This window comes from Anabrus simplex, chromosome 7 (genome assembly GCF_040414725.1).
Source record: "Anabrus simplex isolate iqAnaSimp1 chromosome 7, ASM4041472v1, whole genome shotgun sequence".
Taxonomy (NCBI): Eukaryota; Metazoa; Arthropoda; class Insecta; order Orthoptera; family Tettigoniidae; genus Anabrus; species Anabrus simplex.
Window position 1 is genome coordinate 304001463 of NC_090271.1, and position 26667 is coordinate 304028129.

Below are 26667 nucleotides of genomic sequence, written 5' to 3' on the forward strand. Positions count from 1 at the left end.
AGAAATGGGTGAAAATGAATCACCTTGAAATTAACCTGAATAAGGCAGTTCAGATGATCTTTAGGAAGGGAAGAAAAACCCCACACTCTACTTGAATGGACAACCACTTGAAACGGCAATAAATTTAGGTATCTAGGAAAAACCCTGCAAACCACAGTGAAATCTTTCCGATATACGGTAATGTACAAGAGAGAACAGTAGCCGCGATAAGAGCAATTTACAATATCAAGAATATAACGGACCTGTCCCTGGCCACAGCAATGACACTTTTCAAGACGACCATATCCCCAATAGCAACTTACGGCTTACAGGTAGTTTGGGAACACTTGTCGATTAAGGATCTGGCAAAAATTGAGAGTGGGGAAATTTGCACCGACAAGGCTGGTTTATGAACTAGCTAAAGAATCCTTCTATGTAGAAGATCTGAGGTTACAACTATCACTACCATCCACAAGAAGCTATACCGAGCATATGAAGGAAGAATAGCCAAGAGGAGAGAAATCGATTTAGATTTCTACACCACAGACGCCATTCTCGACAGGAACTGGACCAGAGGAAACCAAGAGCAAAGACATATTATAACACGACTTGCCATTCATGGCTTTCACCATAAAGATTTGTGTGAACAAAACCTATCACTATCCTAATGAAAGTTGTGTGTGTATTCTGTACAGTAATGAGTGTGACAGATATCATATAACCGTGTGCCGAGCGAGAACAAAGTCGTTGAGTGACTATTGTAAAACCTAGTTTATAATCCAATTCCCATTCGGGCGAACCTTTCTTCTTAATCTTAATAATGGGTGGGTAGGATATAGGGATCTACGTTCAAAGGCGAGATGTTCGATACATTTTCAACTTCTAATAATGAAAAACTGAAACGATATATCTTAGAAAAAAAATCAACAGATATTTAAGTTTGGTTACATGCATAGCCAATCATCCTTTACATTTCGTAGTTTTAAAGAGTTACCGGGAACTGTATGTATTCTATATTTACAGGTAATTTTGTAATGGACATGTCAGCCGTGACCAGCCCTGATTGAGCTTCAGCTGTCCCAACCGAGCTCCAACCTCTGGTGAGTTGGCACTGGTTGGAAGAGGTCTACATGTGTTCACTGTGATATTTTCTAACAGGTATGTTGTCACACAGTCATCCTATCCTTCTGCAATTTGGGGCTCTGTGTGTGAGATATCTTTAATTTGACACTAATCATTTACTATGTTAACATTTACGACAGGTGCGGCTGTTAAAAGGATGCTTATTTTTATGTATAATTCGTGTTTACAGAATGAAATTTCTGATATACCTCGTTGCCCTCGTGGCTGTTGTATACTGCAATGAAGAAGAGGATACGGGTGCACGTCTTCTTGTTTCCAAGCAGATTCTCAATAAGTATTTAGTTGAAGATATGGACATACTTGTTAAGGTAAAGGTTACATTTTTACCTAAGGTAAAGGTTATATCGTTACCTCCTTGTATTTAATGTATTCTAGATGCATATCGTTCAAGGATAGGGATAGAATGAGAAAATATGTGTATTTCCATAGAATTTACTTTGAATGCATGTGTGGTTTTATGTACTTCAATTCATTATATCTATATTAGAGCATGGGTTATGACATGTTAAAGTATTGGCCTACTTCATTAATTCATTATTTGTTCCATTTTCTTTCTGTGGAGAAAAGTGGTCATTGAGTATTAAATATACCACGCCCTCATTTAATTATAAAATTTATTTTATTTTCATTTGGTATATAGGTTAGGGAAAGTTATGCTTAATTTCAAAATGTTATTTCTTGTAAGTCTTTCTGAGAACTTCAGATACAATCTATAACATCTGTTGATAAATAATCACGGTCATTTTTATATCTTTTTTATTATGGATCTACATTTGTTGGAATGTCCATTTCATTTCCAGCAAGAGGCCTAATTGTTTATCTTTAGCTATGTTTGGTATGCAGGTAATTTGTAAATTATTTGAATGGTTAATAAGTAAGTAGGTATCCATCTGCAGTTGGTTTCTTGTATGCCTTGTGTGAGTGCAGTTTTAAGTTTACCAATTTCCATAATTCTTAGAAATATTGAAGTAGAATCATTATAAATCAAATATTGTAGAAAATAAAAATGATGAAACAAATCGAGATACTTTTCTGCGCTTACAAGGTGATTTTGCCAATTTTTCTCCACGGATTTGATGAATTTTCATTATACGTGCAGGCCATAGTGAGAACTTTTACTTGTTCAAATTATAATCTGCAAATTCCCACCCAGTGACAAGAAAATGAAATTTGAATATTTTGAGTGCTTTAAAAGACCTGCATGGTATTTATTCCCATAGTGAATGTGCAGCGCAGAGGGCAAGCTCTCTGCTTCACAAGCTTGTGATCAATGGATCATATCTCCCCTCCGCAATGTTTTCAATTGTTGTATGTTGTAACATTCAGTTTGTACGTTATTTGCATTACAGGCAGTTTAAAGTAATGCGCATAATATGTATTTAACAATATTGGTTGACCCTGTGTTATTGTTACCCGCCTCTCTGTAGGAAATTGGTGGTTGTGTATTAAAAATGCGAGTATCTTCTTATTAAATGTTGATCGTTTCAAGAACTACGTAGGCTGTTGGTAGATGCAGTTAAAACTGGTGATGATAAGTTTGGCATTTCAATGAAATACTTAGCATTTTAATATTTTTCACTCATTTTCATAGATATATTAGTTGTTGCTGTTATTTATTTTACTGTACACATTGGCATAAGAGTTGTGCTGCAGTCTACATGAACCAGCAACAAATAACAAAAACAAAAATCGGGAGGCAAGATTTGATTTGTGGATCATGAGGTTGTGAAACGGAGAGCTTACTTGTTGCACTGCCATTTGTGGTGGGAATGTGTCTTGCTGGTCTTGTAAAGCACTCTCAAAATATTCAAATTCCATTTACTCATAATTGGATAGGAGTTGTGCCTTGCAGTTTGAACTGGTGAAAGTTATTGTCATAACCTGCATGTGTATTGAAACTGGATCAAATCAGTGGCCACACTTGGCAAGGTCTCCTCATAAGACATGTCATGTTATGTTTTGGTCAACATAAGTATTTTGCCCTAACCAAAGTTTTTAGGAGATAGAAATAGTTCAGTCTCATGCGTCTTACTTGTGTGGGGTTCATAGCAAAAAAGTTTTCTGGTTATAAGGGGCGTTTAGATTGTGCAGTAACTTCAAAATTTGTTCATGCTTTTAATTATTGGTTGGTTTTGTCCATCACATTTTGTACATATTGTATAACCAGTGTTCAGTTCCATTTTTCTCTGTTGAGTATGCTGGAGAATTGGTTGTTTCACTGGTGCGGGATGAGGATGGGAGACGATTGAATGCTCATTTTAAAATGTTGTAGATTTTGTGGAGACCAGGGTGATATGTGGTTATGAAGGTTACTAGATTTGGTTGTTTGGGCAGTCTGGGGACAGAATTCATAATTGGGAAATTTGTCAGTCAACCAAATTAGTTTGGGTAACCGGTGGTAGTGAAGGCCTTCCTCAGGTTGGTGTCGTTGGGGACTGGGACTTTAGGGGATGAACAGATCTGTTTGCTCCAGACATAGTAATTGTTTCATGTGATACATGTAGAGATACTGTTGATGGTTGATGGGTTTGATGTGTACATAGGTACCATTTCTGCCATCGTGAAAGTGGAGGTTCATGACAATGAAAGCGAGAGTAGTCAGGGAGATCTACCTAGTGTAATGAACATTAATTAGTTTTGTTAATGCAGGAATGGGTTGAAAGTAGGTTTCATTGGTGGTGCAGCAGGAGAAAAATAACATGAATGAACTTCCAACAGATGAGCTGGAGAGGCTTGGTAGTGAGGAAATCGTAAGTTTTCTCATGAAGAGACAGACATAGGTGGGGACCATCCTGATGTCCATGGCAGTACCTCGAATCTGGTGGAATAATTGCCCCTTAAAGTTGAAATAGTTGTATATAGGTTGAGATCTACTGTATGAGGAACAGAACAGTGCATGGGTTGTCTTGTGTTCAAGGATGATTCAGTGCCTCTTTTGATGCATGGGTTGTTGGTAAAGATGTTGGTCAAGCATGGCTGAAATGGGTTCCATCTTTCCTTTACCTTAGTGTTACTAATCAACAATGGTCACCACTGTTCTTATTCTGTCATCCACTGATGAAGGCCCACGTGTACTCTATTAACTTGTTATTTATTTCTTTTTGCAAACCATAAACCTTGTGATATTTCCCCATTGACTTACAAATCATAAATACTACCTCTTAAGAGAATTTGTATTATGGGCCCTCCTTTCAATACAATTTAAACCTTAACACTAACAATTGAATATTAAATTGTCATGTGAAAGTTTTTTTCTTCTAGTACATGTTTCAGCGGTATGTTGGACCATCCTCGGCAGGCTTGAACAGTTGACAAAGGCATCTTAAATGCTATTAGAACTATATAAAATTATCATGATAAAGATGAGTTATGAATGCTTGAAAACTTCTTTAAAATGCAATTTAGCACGAATATCTTATAAAGTTGTCTTTGTACAGTCTTTATAAAAAGTAAACAGTATGTTCTGGTTGTAAAAATGGGACGAATATTTATCAGATTGAATTGTGGGGAATTCCTCTTGTTTTAAGTGTGGTGGAACAGTTTTTACTCGTAGGACAAAGCTTTTGGTGAAAAATGTCAACACAGAAAATGAAATGTCAGAATTACTGGCAGTTCTTTATGCCTGTTGGGGTTCCCCTCATTCGGCCTCCCAGAGTGAGCTCTGTCCAGTCCGCACTGTCACGTTATGATTGGCGTTTGACTGTACACTATTGTATTGGAAGATAGAACCATAATACAAATTCTCATAGAGTTAGTATTTATGATGTATTTCTTTGGTAATTCTTTGACCGTGCAGTTTGGGGCGCGTGGCTGTGAGCTTGTATCCGGGAGATAGTGGGTTCGAATCCCACTATCGGCAGCCCTGAAGATGGTTTTCCGTGGGTTTCCCATTTTCACACTAGGCAAATGCTGGGGCTGTACCTTAATTAAGGCCACGGCTGCTTCCTTCCAACTCCTAGTTGTTTCCTATCCCATCATCGCCATAAGACTTACCTGTGTCGGTAAAGCCACTAGCAAAAAAGAAAACAAAGTAATTCTTTGGTTGCTGTTTTGTGAAATGTTGGTTATAGATCACATTATAAACAACTACTGAATAATACAAAAGATAGATTAGAGCTACAGTATATATATATTTTCCCTTGCTGTGCGGACAGTATGTGCTGCGGCCAGAGTTTGTCTCCCAAAGGGAGTGTGGCTTTGTGGCAGAGATTGATCTGGACACTGGACAAAATGTGAATTAATGATAGAGTTTACTTCATTGCTGCAGGGATACAATGTGCTGACTGCGAGTGCAATCTGGCAGAGCCACGCTGTCTGTTCCAAACTGCGCTTTTCATATTTTATTTTTTATATATTTTTATTTTCACTGAATGTGGTAACCCTGTGGCCACACATCATGCGAACTCTATTGTAGACAATAAGAACAGTCATAACAGCTGATCATAGCTCGCCAGTAGCAGCAATGAAAATGGTTGCATTCTTTAGATTCATTCTGTTCAGGTTTAATTCTTCTGTATAGGCCGAAGTAAGAATACTTTTTGGGGAAGGTTGGTGGGTCCCTGTCAAGCATTGAGGAAGGATCTTTCCTCTCTGCTACTTCAGATATCGTAAAACATTATATTTGCAAGATTCCAACATGTGAATCACATGGGCTACCAAAGTGCCATCATTTCTTTACTGTGACACATCTCAGTTTCTTTTTAGAACTTTTCATGTTCCTAAAGATTGTTTTTAAATCCATCTAGCTGTTGATGCTGGTGGAACAAAACTCTAGTTGCTGTATTGGAACTCTTCTTTGCTACATACATTGTTGGTTTCTGGCCATTGTAGTAAACCAAGCAGAATATGATTTTGTATGCCATAGATCTTATGACTTAACCTAATGTACTGGTGTAAAGGGAATGAAAAAAAAAAATTGACCATAGGAGAAATGTGGATTTATTATGTAGATGTCTGGCCATAACATTGGGCTTTTCTTAATTTTTCAGTACACTTTGTATAATGTGGGTTCGAGTGCAGCTCTTGATGTGCAGATATCAGACAACAGTTTTCATCCTGAGGCCTTCGGTGTGGTTGGTGGTCAGCTGAATATAAAGTTGGATCGTGTTGCTCCTGGCACTAATGTATCTCACGTGGTTGTTGTGAGGCCGAGGAAATATGGCTACTTCAACTTCACAGCTGCTGAAGTCAGCTATAAACCTTCAGAAGAAGTAGCACATGTAAGATATATGTGATCATGTGATCTATTTATAACTGGATACATTGAGTAAACACTGAAGAGAAAACAATTCCATTTAGATTAATTGTGAATTATTAGTAGGTTACATACTTTATTCAGTTTTATAGGCTCTAGAGTGTTCCTTAATATACTGTATAACTCACATTGTGCATTTTCTAGTAACAAATCCTGTAAGAATGTTTGCAGATGTAAATTTAACTTGTAAATATGAGGTTAATTTGTCCTGGCAGATTGGTTTTATTGGGGCCTGCAATTTTCAAGATTTCTGTTGGCCAATTCCCATCCTTTAATGACTCTTTATTTTTGTTTCTGGTGCAGGTAAAGATTTTTGAGGCAGCTGAATTTTTTAATAGGAGTCTTTTTGTAATATGTATCCAACTTCAGGGTTTGTCAGCTTCATTTTGGTCTGGTTCATTCTATGTACTCTATATTTCAGTTAGTAATTAAGGTAAGAAACTAAAATTTAGGATACAGGATAAATGCCATTTTGAATAGTTGTCAGTTAAAAGATTTAGCAGTATAGGATGGTGAAATATGTCCCTGACTCTTAATCAGACATGTCATACACCAATCATTAGCTCTTCTTTGAAAATACATCACTGTCAAATTTCAGTCAATGACCTGTACACTGAGGGGATATATAGACTTACGCATATTTTCAGGATCTAAACGAATTTCTCTGAGCTTGTGATAGATGTGAGAAAAAGCACACATCTGAATCACCAGAACCAGTGTCTGCCTCCGTAGCGTAATGGTTCGTGTAATTAGCTGCCGCCATCGGGGGCCAGGGTTCGATTCCTGGTACTGCCAGAAATTTTTAGGATGGCAGGAGGGCTGGTATGTGGTTCAAATGGTAATGTTGCTCACCTCCATTGGGGGTATGCTTCAAAAGAGCTGCACCACCTCGGGATGAGGACACGGGTCAGATTCATTGGCTGATTGGTCAGCGTACTGGCCTTTGGTTCACAGGGTCGCGGGTTCGATTCCCGACCGGGTCTGGGATTTTAACCTTCATTGATTAATTCCAGTGGTTTGGGGGCTGAGTGTTTGTGCTGTCCCCAACATCCCTGCAACTCGCACACCACAAATAACACTATCCTCGACCACAATAACACACAGTTACCTACACATGGCAGATGCCACCCACCCTCATTGGAAGGTCAGTCTTACACGGGCTGCACTCGGCGAGAAATAGCACCAAAAACAACAACCCAAAACAGAACCAGTTGTAAGGTGTGTGGAGTTTTGTGCTGTGGTGAACATCAACTAAGGAACTTGTTATTTGTAATGGCTGTATTAAATTAATTTTGAACCCCCTCTGTCATACATACTTGTCCCACTGCGTTGCCTATCTCGCGGTCTCTTGCAGCAACATAGACTCTTTGTGTTTGGTAAGCTGGGTTGTGGCCATTCTATCACAAGCTCTTAAACTGACATTGAGTAGCATGTTCACCAGCATGCTGCACTGTCACCGTTATCTTGCCATCAGCTGGTTATGTCTGGGTCTTTTCTTATATATCATTAAGCTCCTGATAGCAAGGGATGTGCATGATCTTATTTTATCATTCACTCGCTTGCCTCATGTTTGTTTGCCTACCCCTTAATCCTTGTCAGGGATGAGCTAAGATGAATGCATATGGCATGTTTTTACAGCTGGATGACCTTCCAACCGTGGTTGAGAAGCTAATGAAGATGAAATTAATAATGGTGAATTATATTTGCTGAGGAGGTGGAAGAAATCGGCTGTGGCCTATGAATTGGCATTGTCCTGGCATTTGCCTAGAAATGAAAATGGGAAACCACAGAAAACCATTCTCAGGACAGCCGGCAGTTGGATTCAAACCCATGCGTCTCTGAATGCAAAGTTTGGCTCCTTAGCCATAGCGTGTTAACATGCTTGGCCACTCACCTTGGTAATAGTAATTGTGGGATGCAGAGGTGTAAATAGGTGCCAGGGTGAATGGGTGGACAGAGAAACAATCAAAGCACAATTTAAAACACTAAAATTTGAAATTTTCTTTCCTTTCTTTTTTCTGACTTTAAGCTTGATAAACAAACTACAGTTGGATAGAATAATGGTGAGATCGTCAGCTCTTGTAACGATAGTGATCTGAAAACCTAAAACAATCGGGTACTATAGAGAAAATTGACATAATGATTTCGAAGAGATGAGTTTTGTTGCTGAAATATTACACTATTACAAAGAGCACTTTGGCTCCACTCAGTTACACTCTAGGAGACTGAGCTCCAAAATTTACAATATTCCAGCCTCTCAAAACACAAGTTTCTAATCCAAATTTTATATTAAATTCCTTTGACAACAACATTCACTGTCATTTCAGCTCGATAGTCTGATTCACAATATACCATGAGTAATTAGAAATTAACAGAGGCAATAAGTGCCCATTCTAAATGGCCTTAGTGGTCAAAAGCAAAGGTTTAAGATCCTCTATGGACTTATGGCCCTAAGTTACAGAGGATAAGCCTATACTACAGAGGTGATTAGGTGGAGATAAGTATTAAGTTCCAAAAAGAAAATAAATTTAAAGTTTTACAAAATCATAGTCACTCCAATACCAAGTTGAATGGGAATTAAAAGGGGGTGAACACTCTTTATCCCCTACGTTTCATCTTTCCCCGCAGGGATTTGAATGAAGTATTTAGACTTGCTTGAAATTTACATTTAAAGAGTGATATAAAACTTTAGAAATATACATTAAGAGTGACTTTTGAAACCCTCCCCTCATTTCAGCTTTCTGAAACGATTACATATTTAAGATGTCTGCCGTTACCTTGAGCTGGTGGGCCTTCCGATGGCGGGCAAGGCTTGTCCCTGCCTCCACTATGTATACATTCTAGACCTCAAGACTGGAGCGATGAATAAGACAACATGGGCCAAAAGCTCCCAGCTTTTATAGCGGAGGGGAAAGTTCCAGAACTCTTTAGGCCGATGGCCTGTGCACACCCTTGATTTTGATTGGCTAATCAAATAAATATCAAAATTTCTGATTGGCTAATAATTCATGAAGGAGCCCATAAGGAAACAGTTTTACAAACACTTCAGGTTATTAAACTTAGCAAATACAAATTTCTATGAAAGTTAATTGTTCATCCTTCCACCAGAGGGGGCACATAAGTCGACAGTAGAGACATCTGAAGATTAAAGTTCAAAACTGCTTTCAGTACACAGTTCAGGGTTCACATCACAGGTGGCCTTCTAAAAGGCGCTCAGTTTAAATGTACGGAGAAGGTGTACCTCCAGTACAGTAATAATAAGTGAAACTTGCCTAATTGCTGCTACTGCTGCTAATTAATGGACTCTATTCATATAGCCTCCTTCTCTGTGTCCCTCATATTTGAACGGGATCAGATTTCTCCCTAGGCAAGCCATGACAAGCATCATTCTCTCTCCACAGCAGGTGTCCACAAGATCCCGTGCAGCTGTGGCCAGGTGTATGTGCGCACTACAAAACGCAGCATCGCTACACGATTGACAGAGTGCAAGAGACATAGGCGGCTGGGACAAGCAGGTAGATCATCAGTCACTGAACACTTGCTGCTAGCAGGCCAGGACATACAGTACAGCAACACCAAAGTACTGTCAACTACTGTGTCTTATCATTCCCGGTTACAATGAAATCCTGAAGCACACCAACAGCTTCAACCATAAGGAGGAATCTGAATGGGTAAAGAAAGCCTGGTTTCCAGTCTTGAAAACCTTAAATCCTGAAGGACACGATGGCTGAGGCAGAACAGAATAAGCAACAGGTGATTAATTGCCGGTCTCGGCCAAAACAGGTCGATGTACATTGGGCTCCTTAATGCTTCAACCATTGGCCGAAGAACAGCCAATCAGCGACCCCCCCCCAGCATGGCGGACCAATAGGCGAGCAGCATACCATAGCCTGCACTTTATCATGAGGTGGAATTACGACACCACTTCATTCCACTGAGAGTCAGTCAGAACCCTTGACAATACCGAATGCAGTCTTCGGTGAAACGTCGAGACCATCACATGCTCCAGGACCACGGCCTACAAGCCTGGAAAACACTGATATGATTAATAACATTATTCATTATTTTTTTGAATGTACTCTTTGCCATGGGACAGATATCAGATAGGAAATAATGCACATTGTCAACTCATATTATAAAATAATGCTTCATTTCCATACTATTTACAGTATGAACAAAAATTGAATTTTAATTGTAATGGTTAGGATCACTATTACAGATGTAGTTGAGGATTGATTTGTATGATTTAGTGTTTGAAATAATGATTGGTTCTTTCTAGGCGCAGATTGCAGTGACCAGTGAACCCGGTGAAGGACTCATTATTGCCTTCAAAGATTATGACAAGAAATTCTCTCCTCATGTGGTAAGCAGGAATTTTAAAATTTTATCTTTTGTTTTAAAACTAACATTTAAACAAATCTAGTTCAGTTATCTATCTAGCTATCTATGTCTGAGGTTCTAATTTTCTCATTAGCAGCTTGAATGTCAACAGCTTAAGTATTATAGAACCACTGAATTGTAAAGTATGGCGTTGTTCGTTACTATCCTCGCGAATGTATTTGCAAAGTTTCGACTTAATGAAATAAAGCACATGATCTACTGTGGTAATAGAATGTAATATTATGTCAACAAAACACTTGAAAATACATCACACAAAGAAATTGAATTAAATGTTCCTTGGAACAGCACTACACGCCGAACTGTTAAAAAGTCCTTCAAAGATCTTTGTCATGGAGACAAATGTACTCATAACTTTTCTCAGAATCTACCAATTTAAGTAGTTATTACCTCAAAAGAAAGCACTTGATCCACTGAGTATTTTTAGACCAAAACTAACTGCATACCTCAATTAGAACGAAAGATACGATTCCTTCAGTGAGAAAAAGTGTTGAAGAAATACGTCAAATTGAATGTGCACTCATAACTTTCCTCAGAATAAACCAATTTGAATAGTTAAGATCTGAAATGAAAGATCTTGATCCACTGAGTGTTCTTAGGCCAAAATGAACTTGTATCTCAATTAGAACCAAAGATATGATTGATTCAAAGAGACAAATAATTGAAAAAATCAAATCATTTGAGGAACTCTGAAGTTAAGTGATTTATAGTACCTGATGACAAATCTGTGCATGAATACATTTCAGTTTTTAAAAATGAAGGAAATCGACCAGATAGAATGGCCAGACTGACTGGCTTTAGTTTTCATAATTTTTTTTTTAATACATAGATATGATTTAAAAGTTTTCATTATCCTCTTTTGTCAAGCTCCAGTTGTATTTCTGAAAGAAAATTGCTTAATATGATTAGGTTTTGAATAGTTTAGCATCTGGGTTTGATACTGTAATTAGCAAAGGCTAGGTTTGGAGCAAAATTTTTTCTTTAGACTTTCCATTCACCTGTTCTTGCTAGAACTTGAAAATAACCATATAATTTACTTGTTTTGTCACTTTTGTTATAAAAGTCAGAATAAGCTACATGTTCTAATATACTATTGTTTTCTGGAATAATACAAAAAAGTTGACTACACAAAAGAAATGTATGTGGGATCATTGGTTTAGCAATACAGCACATTATATTATTGCTGTAGTAGTAATAATAATAATAATAATAGTAGTAATAATAGGGCAAGAAAAATAGAAATGAATAGAAACACTTTAAAGTTCTATCATACAGGGGTTAAACTAAGGCATCTAGCCACTGTTGTTAAACAGACAGTGAAGCACATCATCAAAGAATGCAAGACTAGAAAATACAATGGCATTGCTAGTGACTTTGTTTTTGCGACTCCAGAGGCTATATACTACATAAACAATTTGGACATACGTATATAGTGTAGATCTTATAACAATAGATGCTGTATCTCTAGCCATATGCTAAATAAATAAATATGTGCAGCATTAACATTGGTAATGATTGGGAAAGGTGCACTTCAAGATATCTGGAAAAGAGAAAGAAAAATGTTCAGAAAGCTTCTAGGCCCAAATGTAAAAAATGGGGAGAGGAGACCCAAATCTTACAAAGAATTGTATGTTTTAAAATAGGAGTGGATGAAATGAGGAAGAGAAGGGTACAGTTCTCTGACGAATAGGATCGTTGAATACTTCAGGGGGATCCATTGTTGAATGCACTTGTGAATGGTTGGCTGTTAAGAGTGCTCTTGCATTATTGTAGTGATAAAGTAGCTAAAACCTATTGAAATAGTTTAATTTTGTGCATGTGTGATCCATTTAGTGCTATTTATACAGGGTCTTTTTCTTAGCTCGCTCCATGTGTCAGGGGAACATGCACGGAAGGTGACAGCGCGGCCGGGTGACTCATTTGCCGAGAGATATATTGCTTCATGACCGCCTAAGATGATCTAATGCAGTACGGTAGCGATATCCATTGCTTCACAGCAATAGTTTAGTTTAACATCTGTGGTATTGCTAGTGTGTTGAATGTGTTCGCTTTAAAATAGCGTAGTTTTTGTAGGAATACTAAAGTAATTGTGTGTTTAATGAGTGATATATACAGTAGAACAGTGAGTATTCATTGTGTTGTGCTCTGCGAAGCATTCTTCTTATACGTGCCGCTTTAGATTCATTCGCAAATATCCTGGCATCCTCCCTCCCCATAGGAGTATGGTACATAAATTAGTAAAGAAGTTCCGCACCACCGGGTCAATTCTTAACAAGAAATCACGGAGGAGACTAACAGTTTTAACAGAGGAAATGCCTGACGAAATAGGAGCTATCTTGGAAAGAACTCCAACAAAATCCCTGTCGCATCTTACCATACAAGCTAATGTCATTATCTTCTACCCACAAAGCAACAAAACTTAAAAGCAAAACCGTACAAACCCACCCCTGCCCAATATTTAAGAGGACCTGACAGTTTCGCTAGAGTTCGGTATTGTAACTGGTTGCTTCAGTCGGTTTACAATGGGTAGGTTGACCCAGAACTCTTATAGTGATGAAGCATGGCTACCCTTAAGTGGCTATGTAAACAGTCGCTACTAGTGTGCAAAAAAATCCCCTCCAGCTGCATATCCGTCCACTTTATGATGTAAAGATAGGAGTTTGGTGCAGAATTATAGGGCGTATATTTTAACGTGAAACAAATGCTGATCAATATACAGACCTCATGCTCAGACCATTCTTTCTAAGAGCTTACGGAAGAAGAAAGGAGTAATGGTTACTTCTTGCAAGATAATGCGACGGCACACACTGCTAATCGATCTTTGGAGGTAATACGGGAAGTTTTTGAAGATCGTGTGGTTAATTATTCCCCCACATCTCGTGATTTAAATTCCTGTGATTATTACCTGTGGGGGATTCTGAAAGGAAAAGTGTATATGAACAACCCTCACACAAGACTTACACAAGTTATTTTGAACATCATACGGGCTGAGATTCGCAGAGTGTCTGCAAACCTATTTACGAGGTGTCAGGCGTGTTTGAAAGCTGAGGGACAACATTTTGAAAATGTAATGCCAGGTAGGTTTTAGACTAATAGTTTCACTAGAAATGGATTTCTACAAGTGTGATTTGCCGTGAATAGTGGGGAGTAAAAGCGCGCATTATACCGGCTAGCAATGGAGTGTCATTCACCAGACCCCCTGTGGGTGGAGTACGCAGACAAAAAATATACCCACGGTATCCCCTGCCTGTCATAAAAGGCGACTAAAAGCGGCAACCAATGGATAATTATATCAAATACAGTAGAGACAATACGCGACACTTACGGATTTAGCCTTGTTAAAATGGGAGACAATTCGACGGTGGCGCTCGTAGTGACTTGACCTGAAAAGTCGCGTTAAATTCAAATATCAATGGAAATGTATATACGAAAATGGATTTAAAAAATTACGTCTAGAAAGAGAGTATTATTGAGATATTAACCTCGAAGTTGCTAAAGCAATTCTGGATAAATGAATGAAGAATTATTTAAAAGGTTGTTATTTAAAGACTGAAATTGGACATATAAACAAGATGTTAAATGGCTTTCTGGGGATATACTAAAGACAATGGGTTGGGATATAGTACCATATCTGAAGTACTTATTTGATTATTGTTTGGTTGGAGGAGCTATACCAGATGAATGGAGAGTTGCGATAGTTGCCCCTGTGTATAAAGGAAAGGGTGATAGACATAAAGCTGAAAATTACAGGCCAGTAAGTTTGACATGCATTGTATGTAAGCTTTGGGAAGGCATTCTTTCTGATTATATTAGAAATGTTTGTGAAATTAATAACTGGTTCGATAGAAGGCAATTCGGTTTTAGGAAAGGTTATTCCACTGAAGCTCAACTTGTAGGATTCCAGCAAGATATAGCAGATACCTTGGATTCAGGAGGTCAAATGGACTGTATCGCGATTGACCTGTCTAAAGCATTTGATAGGGTGGATCATGGGAGACTACTGGCAAAAATGAGTGCAATTGGACTAGACAAAAGAGTGACTGAATGGGTTGCTATATTTCTAGAAAATAGATCTCAGAGAATTAGAGTAGGTGAAGCTTTATCCGACCCTGTAATAATTAAGAGGGGAATTCCTCAAGGCAGTATTATCGGACCTTTATGTTTTCTTATATATATAAATGATATGAGTAAAGGAGTGGAATCGGAGGTAAGGCTTTTTGCGGATGATGTTATTCTCTATAGAGTGATAAATAAGTTACAAGATTGTGAGCAACTGCAACGTGACCTCGAAAATGTTGTGAGATGGACAGCAGGCAATGGTATGTTGATAAACGGGGTTAAAAGTCAGGTTGTGAGTTTTACAAGTAGGAAAAGTCCTCTCAGTTTTAATTACTGTGTTGATGGGGTGAAAGTTCCTTTTGGGGATCATTGTAAGTATCTAGGTGTTAATATAAGGAAAGATCTTCATTGGGGTAATCACATAAATGGGATTGTAAATAAAGGGTACAGATCTCTGCACATGGTTATGAGGGTGTTTAGGGGTTGTAGTAAGGATGTAAAGGAGAGGGCATATAAGTCTCTGGTAAGACCCCAACTAGAGTATGGTTCCAGTGTATGGGACCCTCACCAGGATTACCTGATTCAAGAACTGGAAAAAATCCAAAGAAAAGCAGCTCGATTTGTTCTGGGCGATTTCCGACAAAAGAGTAGCGTTACAAAAATGTTGCAATGTTTGGGTTGGGAAGAATTGAGAGAAAGAAGAAGAGCTGCTCGACTAAGTGGTATGTTAATGTTATTATTTCAGTCTAAGTGGTATGTTCCTGGCTGTCAGCGGAGAGATGGCGTGGAATGACATTAGTAGACGAATAAGTTTGAATGGCGTTTATAAAAGTAGGAAAGATCACAATATGAAGATAAAGTTGGAATTCAAGAGGACAAACTGGGGCAAATATTCATTTATAGGAAGGGGAGTTAGGGATTGGAATAACTTACCAAGAGAGATGTTCAATAAATTTCCAATTTCTTTGAAATCATTTAGGAAAAGGCTAGGAAAACAACAAATAGGGAATCTGCCACCTGGGCGACTGCCCTAAATGCAGATCAGTATTGATTGATTTGATTTGATTTTGGATAAAATAGCGAATTTTAATCGTGCAGTTTTCATTTCTGTTTGTGCTTAGTAAAACATACTGTAATTAGGATATGTCTGAACATAGTTTAAAATTATTGTAGTGAAAAATGAAAATCCACAGCCTGTTTCCAAACATTCGACCGCGTCAGGATTGGAATGAATGAAGCCCCAATGTAGCGGCTAGGATAGGAATTGTGCCGGCTGCCGAAACCTCTCTCACTCCTCTGGGGCAATGATTAATTAAATGATATTGGAGAGTGTTGCTGGAATGAAATATGACAGGGAAAACCGGAGTACACGGAGAAAAACCTGTCATGCCTCCACTTTGTCCAGCACAAATCTCACATGGAGTGACCAGGATTTGAACCACAGTATCCAGTGGTGAGATGCCGGCGCGCTGCCACCTGAGCCATGGAGGCTCCTTAAAATTATTGTAGCATATTGTAGTAAGTTATATTACTTGAAATTAGTATGCTTACTCTATTATTGTAAAATATTTGTGTAGTATAGTAGAAGTATTTGTAGAAACCCTATTACTAGAATTCTGTTGTAGTAATTAGTATAGGATTAACTGCAGTTTAGAATTGTGTAATTGTTGTGTATTTTCAGTATTCAGTAATTAACTAGTGTTTATCCTGTTAGGGTGTTGTAGGATAAAAATGTGGTATGATTAAGTTCAGTAATATTGTAGTGTACTGTAGCAGTATATTAATTACCTTATTGTCGTGTGATCCTTTTGTACTATCCTAGATAATATTTCTTTTCTTTTTTTTTTTTTTTTTTTTTTTTTACACAGAAGTTACTTTATTTTTCCTTTTCATTTTTCCATAAAGAATGGCTAAGGAGTGCAAGTGTAGGAACTGTGGGTGTGGCCAGGCATTAAGGAGTATGAGAATTCTCTCAGAGGACAAGAAGGAAGGTAGGCCTCCCTCAAACAATGTACAGGATACAGTAGGTGTAAAAGAGGGATGGGAAGGAATGGGAGGAATTGTAGAAGACAGGTGGTCCAATGTTCTAAGGGGAAGGAGATTGCAGACTAAGCGCTCTATTCAGGATCAGAATTTAGAGTCTTTTATTTACATGCCCTTCGTGGCCCTCGACTTTCATTGACCGATATCTTCATGTTTCGAAGTGTCGGATCCCTTCAATTTTTTCTCTCAGATTAGTGTTACATAGAGGATGGCTGCCTAGTTACACTTCCTTTTAAAACAATCACCACCACCACCACCACCACCAATATTCTGATGGTGAAATGTTTTCAACCAATGGAACTTGAACCAGGTAACCATGGTGTCGGACCATATAGACTTGGCACCTTAACCATCGTGGCCAAAGGATGTATTCCTTGCAGAAGCTATGTGGAATATGTTTCTTTCCTTCAAAGATCACACCACCAATAAAATTAGCATAGTTTAATACAACCAGTAGGATGAATCACACACATTTGTCTAAATTGGTTGAAAATTGGTTCCACTTGGCTTTAGTAAACTTCCAACACAGTTGAGGCATGGTTCTGATCAGCGGTATGTAAGTTCCAATAACTGTCATGGCAGGTCTATTGGCTATGTGGGAAAATCTCGTGTTACCTTTCTTGAGGCTGGAACAAAATTGTCACTTTCATTTTCTGTGACTAAGCAGGGACCCAGATTGTATTAGCTCTATTGAGCTAACCTAAATGTATCTTTGGCTTTAGCGTAGATTACCAGGCACAGGTTGTTAAGTTTCTGAGTAGTTTACAAGCCTTTCCACATTCGTCCTCATTCTGGTATTTCCAGTTGGGATGATGGCTGTTGAAGTCACTTAACAGCTGGTTGATTCGAGGTAGGAAGCACTGTCTGGTCACATTACTGATGGTGGTTTATGAACATTGATCATTTTAATACCTTTGATATCCACAGCATACCTGCCAACTTTTACGGTTTGTCCGTAAAATTTATGGAGTATGTTTTACTATAATATTTTAAGATTTTATGTACCAAGTTCCTCTTTTTAATTTGTGCCCGAACAAGCTTCCGCATCGATATACGCTGTGTGACCAGTTAATATTCAATACATCGCTCTGATTTATATTCATCCGATCGTTAACAAGTCTTCGGCTGGGAACATGGGATGCGTTCTGAATCCCAGTCGATTGATATCGATTTGTAGGGACTGACTCTTGGATAACCGTTGGCTTGTTTTTTGCATTGATTCTTTCGATAACATTTACATCCAGTATAAAAAATAGTTTGTTCTTCACCACGAATTACAAACCATAGGTTATGTTATAGTTACGAAAAAACATGTGAATTATGCTCGTCGTTTCATTTGCTTCATATGTATTGCCATGTATTGCGAAGCTGAGGTTATGTAGTTGTGGAAGAATATGAATTGTGTTTGTTGCTTATTTTGTCTTATGATCATTGTTTATCAGTAATCATGAGTAAATCCACAAAAAAAACATCAAGGTGTTCAGGGAAACCTATTCTTAGTTTCCCATGTATACTAGAATCAAGAAAAGGTGAAAAATTTGCATTTTTTACTGTATGCTCTTGTGATATTAACATATCCCATGACGGCAAAAACGACCTGATTGATCATGTAAAGTGTGTTAAACATCCTTGTAATTTGAAATCTAAGGAAGAAAATCAGAAAATTAAGTTTTTTTTGACAAAGCTGGAGATAGTGTTTACGATGTAATAAAGGCAGAATGTTAACTTCTTTTTTAGTGGAACACGACATTCCATTGAGTGCTGCTGATCATGCAGGAGCTTTGTTCAGCAAGATGTTTCGTACATCGGAAATCGCAAAAAAAATGTATGGTTGTGGTCACACAAAACCAACTTTTGTCCTAAACGAAATGGCGCCTACTGCAACAGGACATTGTTTCTTGTTTGCAGAATAGTCTGTTTTATTTGTCGACAGATGGAAGCAATGATACCGATTCCAAGTTGTATCCCATAGTGGTTACTTTTTATGATGCTGCTCGAGAAAGTATTATAAGTACTGTTTTATTGGTACCAGCATTGGAAGCTGATTTGACAGGGCGCAGGATATTTTTTGGTATTGGTTGCAGCTGCCATCTAATTAACTTAGCTGCTGAAAAAGCTGCTGCAACTTTACCGGTCAGAATTGGAGATTCTTGTTGATATTTTCTATTACTTGGAGAAGAGTGTCAAAAAAACCTGCTTCAGAAATGTCAAAATATGCATGGAAAAGAAACAAAGTTGTTGAAGCATGTGTGCAAAAGGTGGTTATTCCTAGCCAGGTGTTTAGACAGACTATTGGATCAGTGGGATCCACTTCTTTCATTTTTTTAAGGATGAGGTGGTAGTGTGTGCTCCAAATATTTCTGTTTTTATTTTTACTATTCCCAAAGGATACAGTAGATCTGATGACAAACAAATGAAGAGAGAGTGTGATTCTCCCTCATCTTCTGCCAAAAGAATTTGTAATCACGCTGCAGGAAGAAAGTAGGATGTAAAGGAGAATTACGTATGTGATGAGGAAAACTACAGCTAGTCTTCAACAGACGAATTGTACCTGTCAGACATTTTGCAAACAAGGGACATTTCCAGAAATCAAAAATAGGATGCAAAATTTTGACTGAAAAGAGACAGTTTGGATTGTGGTCATTAGTGAAATGTGTAGGTTGAAAGTTACAGCAATAGCATTAAAAATTACAGATTATGTAAGTTCAGCCATGGATGGCTAATGCACATTTTTGAATGAAATAACTTCAGTTTCCCTATAAAAATTAACATTGCATGTCTCGCAGCCAATTAATTAAAAAAGGATCGTGAATTTCTACAGATTCGTTATTGGTTTGCACTGGAGAAATTCAATTTACTTGTGCAAATTGGTAATGCAGACCGATGCCAGTGCATATATTAAAAAAAAAAAGAGTATTTTAGACTATACTATAAAGGCAATGAGTTGCTTCATAATTTTACATTTTGCTGTACTGTAGTATTTGAGGGTGTGATTGACTCATTGTTATAGCTACTGGCTTCCCACCTGGAAGGCTGAGGTTCGAATCCCGGTTTAATCCCGGGGTGAGATTTTATCTCAGAAATCATGTGGCATCAGAGGGCATCCAGCCTTAAACCCCTGCCTGGAACCGAAAAAATGAGTGGCTCCAGTGACCATAGAAATAACGGGGATAAACAGAAGAAAGTTACTGTGCTGTAGTACTTAGTTTTCAGTCCAAATACTTAACAAAGCTATGTGAATACAAAGAATAAAAATTTTCAGAATTACCCTTCCTAAAATGAGGGTTGGGAATTAATCACATATTACCGTATTTACCCTAATAATCCCCGCCGTCGAATAATGCCCGCACCCTCATTTTAGAAAGGCTCATTTTGAAAAAAATGAAGTAAAATTCCTTTCATCGGAAGAGTAACTTAGGCATCTAATTCTATCTAATTCCCTCCATGGGAATTTAGAATTTTCCTTTTGGAAATGCTAGGTGGGCAATAATTCCATTGTGGAGATTTATCTCCCGTATGCAGTTATCAGACTGTGCCTCTTATAAGGGCTTCTGATAAGTTCACCTGCATACACCCCAGTGTCAGTGGGTAAGGTCTGACACATCCCACTCTGATGAGTCTAGTGTCAGACCTAAGACGAAACGCTGGTTAATAGAGCAAACGCCTGAAAAGCCTTACATATCTTATGTTTTTGATAAATATTTCGTATCGCTCTGCGAGGTCCACGTGGTCTTTACGCAAATATCACTGCTATGAAATATATTTTCCATGAAAATGAGCAAGTAGGTCTACTTACGTGACAGGTACTTCATTAAGCTGAACTTGCAATAGGCTCGATTCCCTGTAGATAGGAAGATTCATTGTCTCTTGCATCACTAGAATCCTCTCCTAAATTACTTACAAGTTCGTCACACTCCACGTCTCATGCCCGTAGGCAGCTGAAATATCTAATTGAAAGATAAAATCACAGCGACGAGTAATATGATCAAGATTATGCAATTAATAAACGTCCTAGGTGGATAAAAGAACGTGCAACATAGGACCACGACGACTCTGAATTTCGGACACATTTTAGGTTATCTAAAGCTTCCGAATATAACCTGGAATTCCCAACAATAGGTAGGCCTAAAATGAATTCTCGATTATAGCTATACGGTACACGACTGGGTGACTTTTAATGAAGAACGAAGGAATACCGACTTATATTTTGAGTGACGTACAATGTGTAGGCTAGAATTGGTTTTTCTTATTCCCTTTGTTAATGCTTTCTGCCAACAAGTTCAGTAACAATTCACTCTCTTGGAAAGTCATATTAGGCTTTTTTCTCCATTTCTGCTCAATAGCGGACGTAATTTATGCAAATTATTTGCAAACCCCGAATGGAATCAAAAACTTGTTTACAATTCAATAGTGGCGGCAGCCTGTAGACATTTGTTTTCTGTACGTCAGTATGAAAAAATGCGGTTCAAACTGAGATTGTAACGAAAACTTAGTTTTGGTAAACCGAGATAATAAATTCTGTGCTGAATACAGAAGTGAGCGTTATCCGAAATAATGACATCTTAGATTTTCAAAACTCGGATATAACAGCAAAAGTTACCAACGTTGGTGAATACGGGCCTAAAACACTTCTCACACGTGGTCTCTTTTTACTGGACAGTAACACGACCGATGGTGGATAATTTTTTTTCATGCAATGTAAACACTTGAAATAGACACACCGGCAAAATCTGATGTTAGTTTTGCGATACAGTAAAACCTCGTTAATTTGAAGTCTTTGTAATACAGAAATCGGACTTCCAATTAACAACCATCTTGTAATTCAGAAATGCCAACCCTCACCAGTTTTTGCGGATTCTGCTTTTCCACGTACTGCCTGCTACATGATATTGTGGCTTTCCTTAAAACGCTGAATTCAAAAGAATTACGATTTCACTCTGTTTTCAACTGTGAAACACACTGAAGTGAGTGAAAGTGCGAAAAGCTACTCTGCAAGTTCTGGAAGACGCATTCTATCGTGACGTGGAGAAATTTTGAATTTAAATAACTCTGTAAAATATGGTACTATTTTTAAAAAGTGTAAAGTCCGTTTAGAATTAAGTCGGAATTGTTTTCTGTTTAAATACGACATATGGGAAGTTTTCTTCCATCTACAGTTGCACAAAGCATAACTGTACACTCAGCATTGAAAACTAGGTGAGCCAGGAGCGTGTTGGCGACCTAGACGCAACTAAAACCCGCACCCCAATTTTGTGCATCGAATTAAAAAAAAAAAACATGCGGGGATTATTCGCGTAAATATGGTATATACGGCAGTACTATTCATCAGGACTCTTGGATTTATATTAAGACGAAGTTGCTCTCTCTTCCCTCAAATGCAGAGAGTGTGGCAGCACAAGATTATATACAGCATATTATAAAGAGCCCTACTCAAATGTTGGAGGGATTTTGGCAGGTGCAAGCAACAATTCAACTCTGTGCAGTCACTTTTCTGTGATGTGTTGTATTATGAATCAATGCGAGGCTCTTTGGTAGCATTCATACAGTTGTTTGAAATTGGCTGGGCTGTTTCATCTTACCAGAATTGTATGTACTGAATATTATAGCACCCAAGAAAAAAAATTGGGGGCATTTGAATATGTATTGAATAGAAAGTCATCCTGTTGCATCAGCTCTAATTTAGTTATTTGACCTCAGGAAATTTCTCTTTATGCATATTCTCAGTGTAATAAGACTTTGGCATGTGTTGTATATGAAAAATTTAAGAAAATGTTATTCAGGTCACCAAATTATCTTAGATGTAACAGAATTTCTATATTTGATACCTGTTGTATTTATCAAGTGTTTGACTTTCTTTTTCAGTTGGATTGGGGTGCATTTGCTGTCATGACTCTTCCATCACTTGCAATTCCATTCCTGCTTTGGTACTCTAGCAAGTCAAAATATGAAAAACTTGGGAAGAGTAAAAAGGATAAAGGTGCTAAAGAATAAAATGGTTGTGAAAGTTTGAGTGCAAGGAATTTTTTAATAAAATGTTTTTAATAAATGTGTATCTCAGTTATTCACAAAAAATATAATCCTTTATTTCCCATATTTTATATACAATGTAAAAACTTGTACTATTAAGAGTCTTCTACAAAATGAGCTAGCTCTTTCTCCTAGACAGTCATAACCTCAAACATACATACTGTCACTTTGACCTAAAATTTCTAATACACACATTTAAACTAGTTTGTTCATTCAAACATTAATTTAAAAGGCAAAGTATATTACGTTTGAGTGATAACCATCCACACATACCATGAAGAACTCTCATCAGTCTTTACTTTAGTATTTACATTTCAGGTATTATTTCTGTCTGCTTAAAGCTTTGATTCTTCTTTCATTAGATCCCGCAGTTTCTGCGACAGCATGATATTTCCTTTTATCTTCAGTTTGCCCTTCATAAATGCCACTTGAGGGTTCAGCCTTCCTTCAGCCTGCACACAATAACAAACAAGTGAGTACTGACTGTACCAGTATCTAGACAGAAGTATAACATGTTGTTAATCAAAGAATATATTGTGCAAGAGCCACATTAATTCAAGCTTTTCCCTCTCTGCATGGAGGATTTTTCCGTAGTTGTACTTGCTATTAAGACAAAAATCACCACCTCTGTGCATAATTAATAAAAATTTGTCCTGTTCTTATAACAGATTTTTACTTTCCGGTTAAGCTGCAAAATGTGAATTAATAAAACAATCATATTATTGACTTATGTCATCAATTCAATTATTCTAAATTATCATTATTAGCAGCAGTTCACTAGCTGCACATATCATACTTTGTATTATGAAAAATTATTCTGATGCTTTCAGTGCATCATGAGAAACCTGGAGGGCTTCTTGCACTGGTATCAAGGAAAAAAACCTGGAATAACTACATCAACCTTGAAAAGCTGGATGGAGACCAATTGGAAATAGTATAAAATATTTGAGGAATGGGTTACAAAAGTGCAATATGGTGGCCAGCAGGTGTATTGTGATGACAGTGCTCCAACTTGGTATCTTATTCCGTTTGGTCAAAAGTACGATAAACTCAAAACAAACATAGAATGAAGACTGCGCATACTTTCTCATCTGAAAGAAGAGCTCCTGAAGATACGTAAAATATCATCCTTAACATGGCGTGGAAGTGAGGGATTGCGACTAGCTACGACAGAAAGCAAAGGGTGCGCCTAGGGGAGTGGAGGGTTGCCAGACCGCCTACAAGATTACTAGTGCTGTCCGTAGCTCTAAGCGGTAATGAACCCAGGGCCCATCCAGATGTACTTTATATGTAATTCTACGGGTTGTGTTAACCAGCTATTTCTTACATGTACTACAGTGAAACCTCGTTAGTGCATTCCTCATTAACAGGTTTTCCTGCTTAGCACATCATAAATCTGAAGTCCCTATTCTCATTATATTAAACCTATATAAAAATACCGGGCTTATCACGTCACGAATTTTCGCTATTACCGCTTAGTACAAACACATTTCTCCTAGCCCTGAAAATGTTATTTGTCATCTCTTGTGGAAGGAATGTGATTTCCAACTTGGGTAAGAGCCCTTGCCACAGTTCCGTGAAATGGGAAAATGCCTTGAATTCTTGAACTTCACAGGAAAAATTGCACCTTCGGGGAGCAAGCCATTAGCCTCAGAAATGCTCAGTTTTGCTTGCCTGTTAGCAGTGAAACTGCATAATAACACACTGAACCTGTTTGTGCTTTAATTTCGCATTCCATTCAGAAGTTAGAAATGTATTTCGTGTTTAGTTGTACAGTGAAGGGTAGCGAATATTAGTTACGCGACAGCATACATCTGAAACATAATTGTGTGAAGTTGACCAGTGTGGTGCATATTTGTCTTGTGATAGCTTAATTATGGGTACAGAAAAAGTTGTGAAATTCCTTACTAATCAAGACAATTTAATGTCTGTCAGCAAGTCGACTGGCATCCATATTTTTAAGCACGCAGAGTTGGCGTGAATGTTGAAATTCGAACTTTCCAGTTTCTACTATCACTCAAATCGGTCTTGGTCGGTTGAAGCATCTTGAGACTGATGTCAAGGTCATGTGGGTGGAATTTACAAGCAATGGTGCAAAGTTTCTCGTAAGATCAGTGCAGCATATCAATGATCAACTTTTACAGTCACTGAGTAGTGTGAAACACATCCAGCACAAACACAAAGCTATTTATGTAACAGTCTAGATGTAGACCGACAATATTCAGTCCCTATTCCAAACAATCCTCTCACGAACAACTTCCTTACAGTATTCTGTGATTTATTTCTTTATCAGCTAATAACAGAACCTACCCGTATCGAACTAATCTCCCTCTCTACAATAACCTATTCTTCCCCAACCAGCCAGTGCAGAAAACCGAAGTTATCCCGGGTTTCAGTGATCACTTGGTTATTATAGCCACACTTCGCCTCAAAAAGCCACCTTCTAAGAGCACAGTAAAGACAGTCTACAATTACAAGAAAGCTGACTGGAACTTATCATCATTGCTCCTTCAATACCTTCCCACTCCAAGCTCACTGGACGCCAGAGACATGGCCTTAGTTCGGAACGACTGGTGCGACACCTTTCGAAGTGTAGACTAGGCCAAACTGAAAGTAACCATTTCTCATATGAGAAATTCTCCATGGACCACAAGAAATATTATAAATGATGTGGAAAAGTTGCACCACCGACCTTATGAGGGATAGGTACAAGAGTTGTGAGGAATGACACGAAGCAGCTCATTCACAAATCTTACAACAATTACGTCCATAAAATAAGAGAAAATAATAAGGAAATGTGGAAATTCTTGACAAATAAACATGACAACTCAACACCTAGCTGTTTCTGAGTGACCCACAAGACATCTACGAGGCTTTCAGCAACAGTTTTAAAGAAAACTATGTTAAGCCAAATACAGCTGTTAACTTGCACTTGGCCAGGTCATCGCCTCCATCCCTTCCAATGTCTATCACTTGTTTATCGCTCAGCTTTGAGAGGCAAAGGAGTTACCCTTTGTCCGCCTTTCAGAAGGGTTTCTATTGGCGTTCCGCAAAACTATTGGAACTCACTATCGGGATGTCAAGAACTTGCCTTTTCCAAAATTCCAGATGCATATAAAGAAAAATGTAATTTGATGGAACTGTTGCATTTGTCCATGAGTGTGGGTGAATGAGTGAATGACAGATTGGTAGAGTGAAAGGAAGTATGCGAACACATGAGTGAGCTAACTAAGTATATATGGTATATAATATTATTTTGCACAGTACTACTTAAGTATTTTGTAAACTTTGAAAATGATATATTAAGATAGGTCTAGGGAATATTTTATATGTACATGGGGGCTCACACTTTCCTCTTAACCTTCCATATTTCTGAATAGAATTGTGATGTAATTAATAAATAAATAAAACTAATACTTTTCGATGTCTTGCAGATAAAATATATGTCACAAGCTTCTCATAAAGTCCAAGCATGTTTCTGATGTCTCACAGTAGACAGTGACAAGATCGTGTTATGTTCTGGGTAGCGGAAGAATGTGCATATGGGAAAAATAATTTACCACAGGCAACCCGTTGTTATTGCCTATACCAGTTAACTCACACGATAGATAGCAGAATCTGTCATCTCCTTGGAGTCTAAGCCTTCATTTTATGGTGGATAAATGTACTATTTTTAGTGCACACTGATAGCTACCATGAGGAAATTATGGACCTGAGAGTATTTCACAGAAGTCCCAGAAAATAAGATGCAATGTAATATTTGC

General features: G+C 37.9%; 2 protein-coding genes across 2 annotated transcripts in view; one reads left to right on the top strand and one right to left on the bottom strand.

The window, feature by feature from the left end:
• Nucleotides 1-1003: 1003 nt before the first annotated feature.
• Nucleotides 1004-22922, top strand: SsRbeta (signal sequence receptor beta). The gene is made up of 5 exons (XM_067151757.2): nt 1004-1137; nt 1292-1430; nt 6111-6341; nt 10656-10739; nt 22739-22922. The coding sequence occupies exons 2-5, from the start codon at nt 1293-1295 to the stop codon at nt 22865-22867; spliced, it is 582 nt and encodes a 193-aa protein (XP_067007858.2). The 5' UTR covers nt 1004-1137; nt 1292; the 3' UTR covers nt 22868-22922.
• A 12-nt stretch (nt 22923-22934) lies between these two features.
• Mfe2 (peroxisomal Multifunctional enzyme type 2) overlaps nt 22935-26667 on the bottom strand; it is a 206971-nt gene continuing 203238 nt past the window's right edge. The window contains exon 18 of the mRNA XM_067151756.2: nt 22935-23355. Within this exon, the coding sequence (XP_067007857.2) occupies nt 23239-23355 (117 nt within the window). The 3' untranslated portion in view covers nt 22935-23238. The remainder of the gene's footprint in view (nt 23356-26667) is intronic.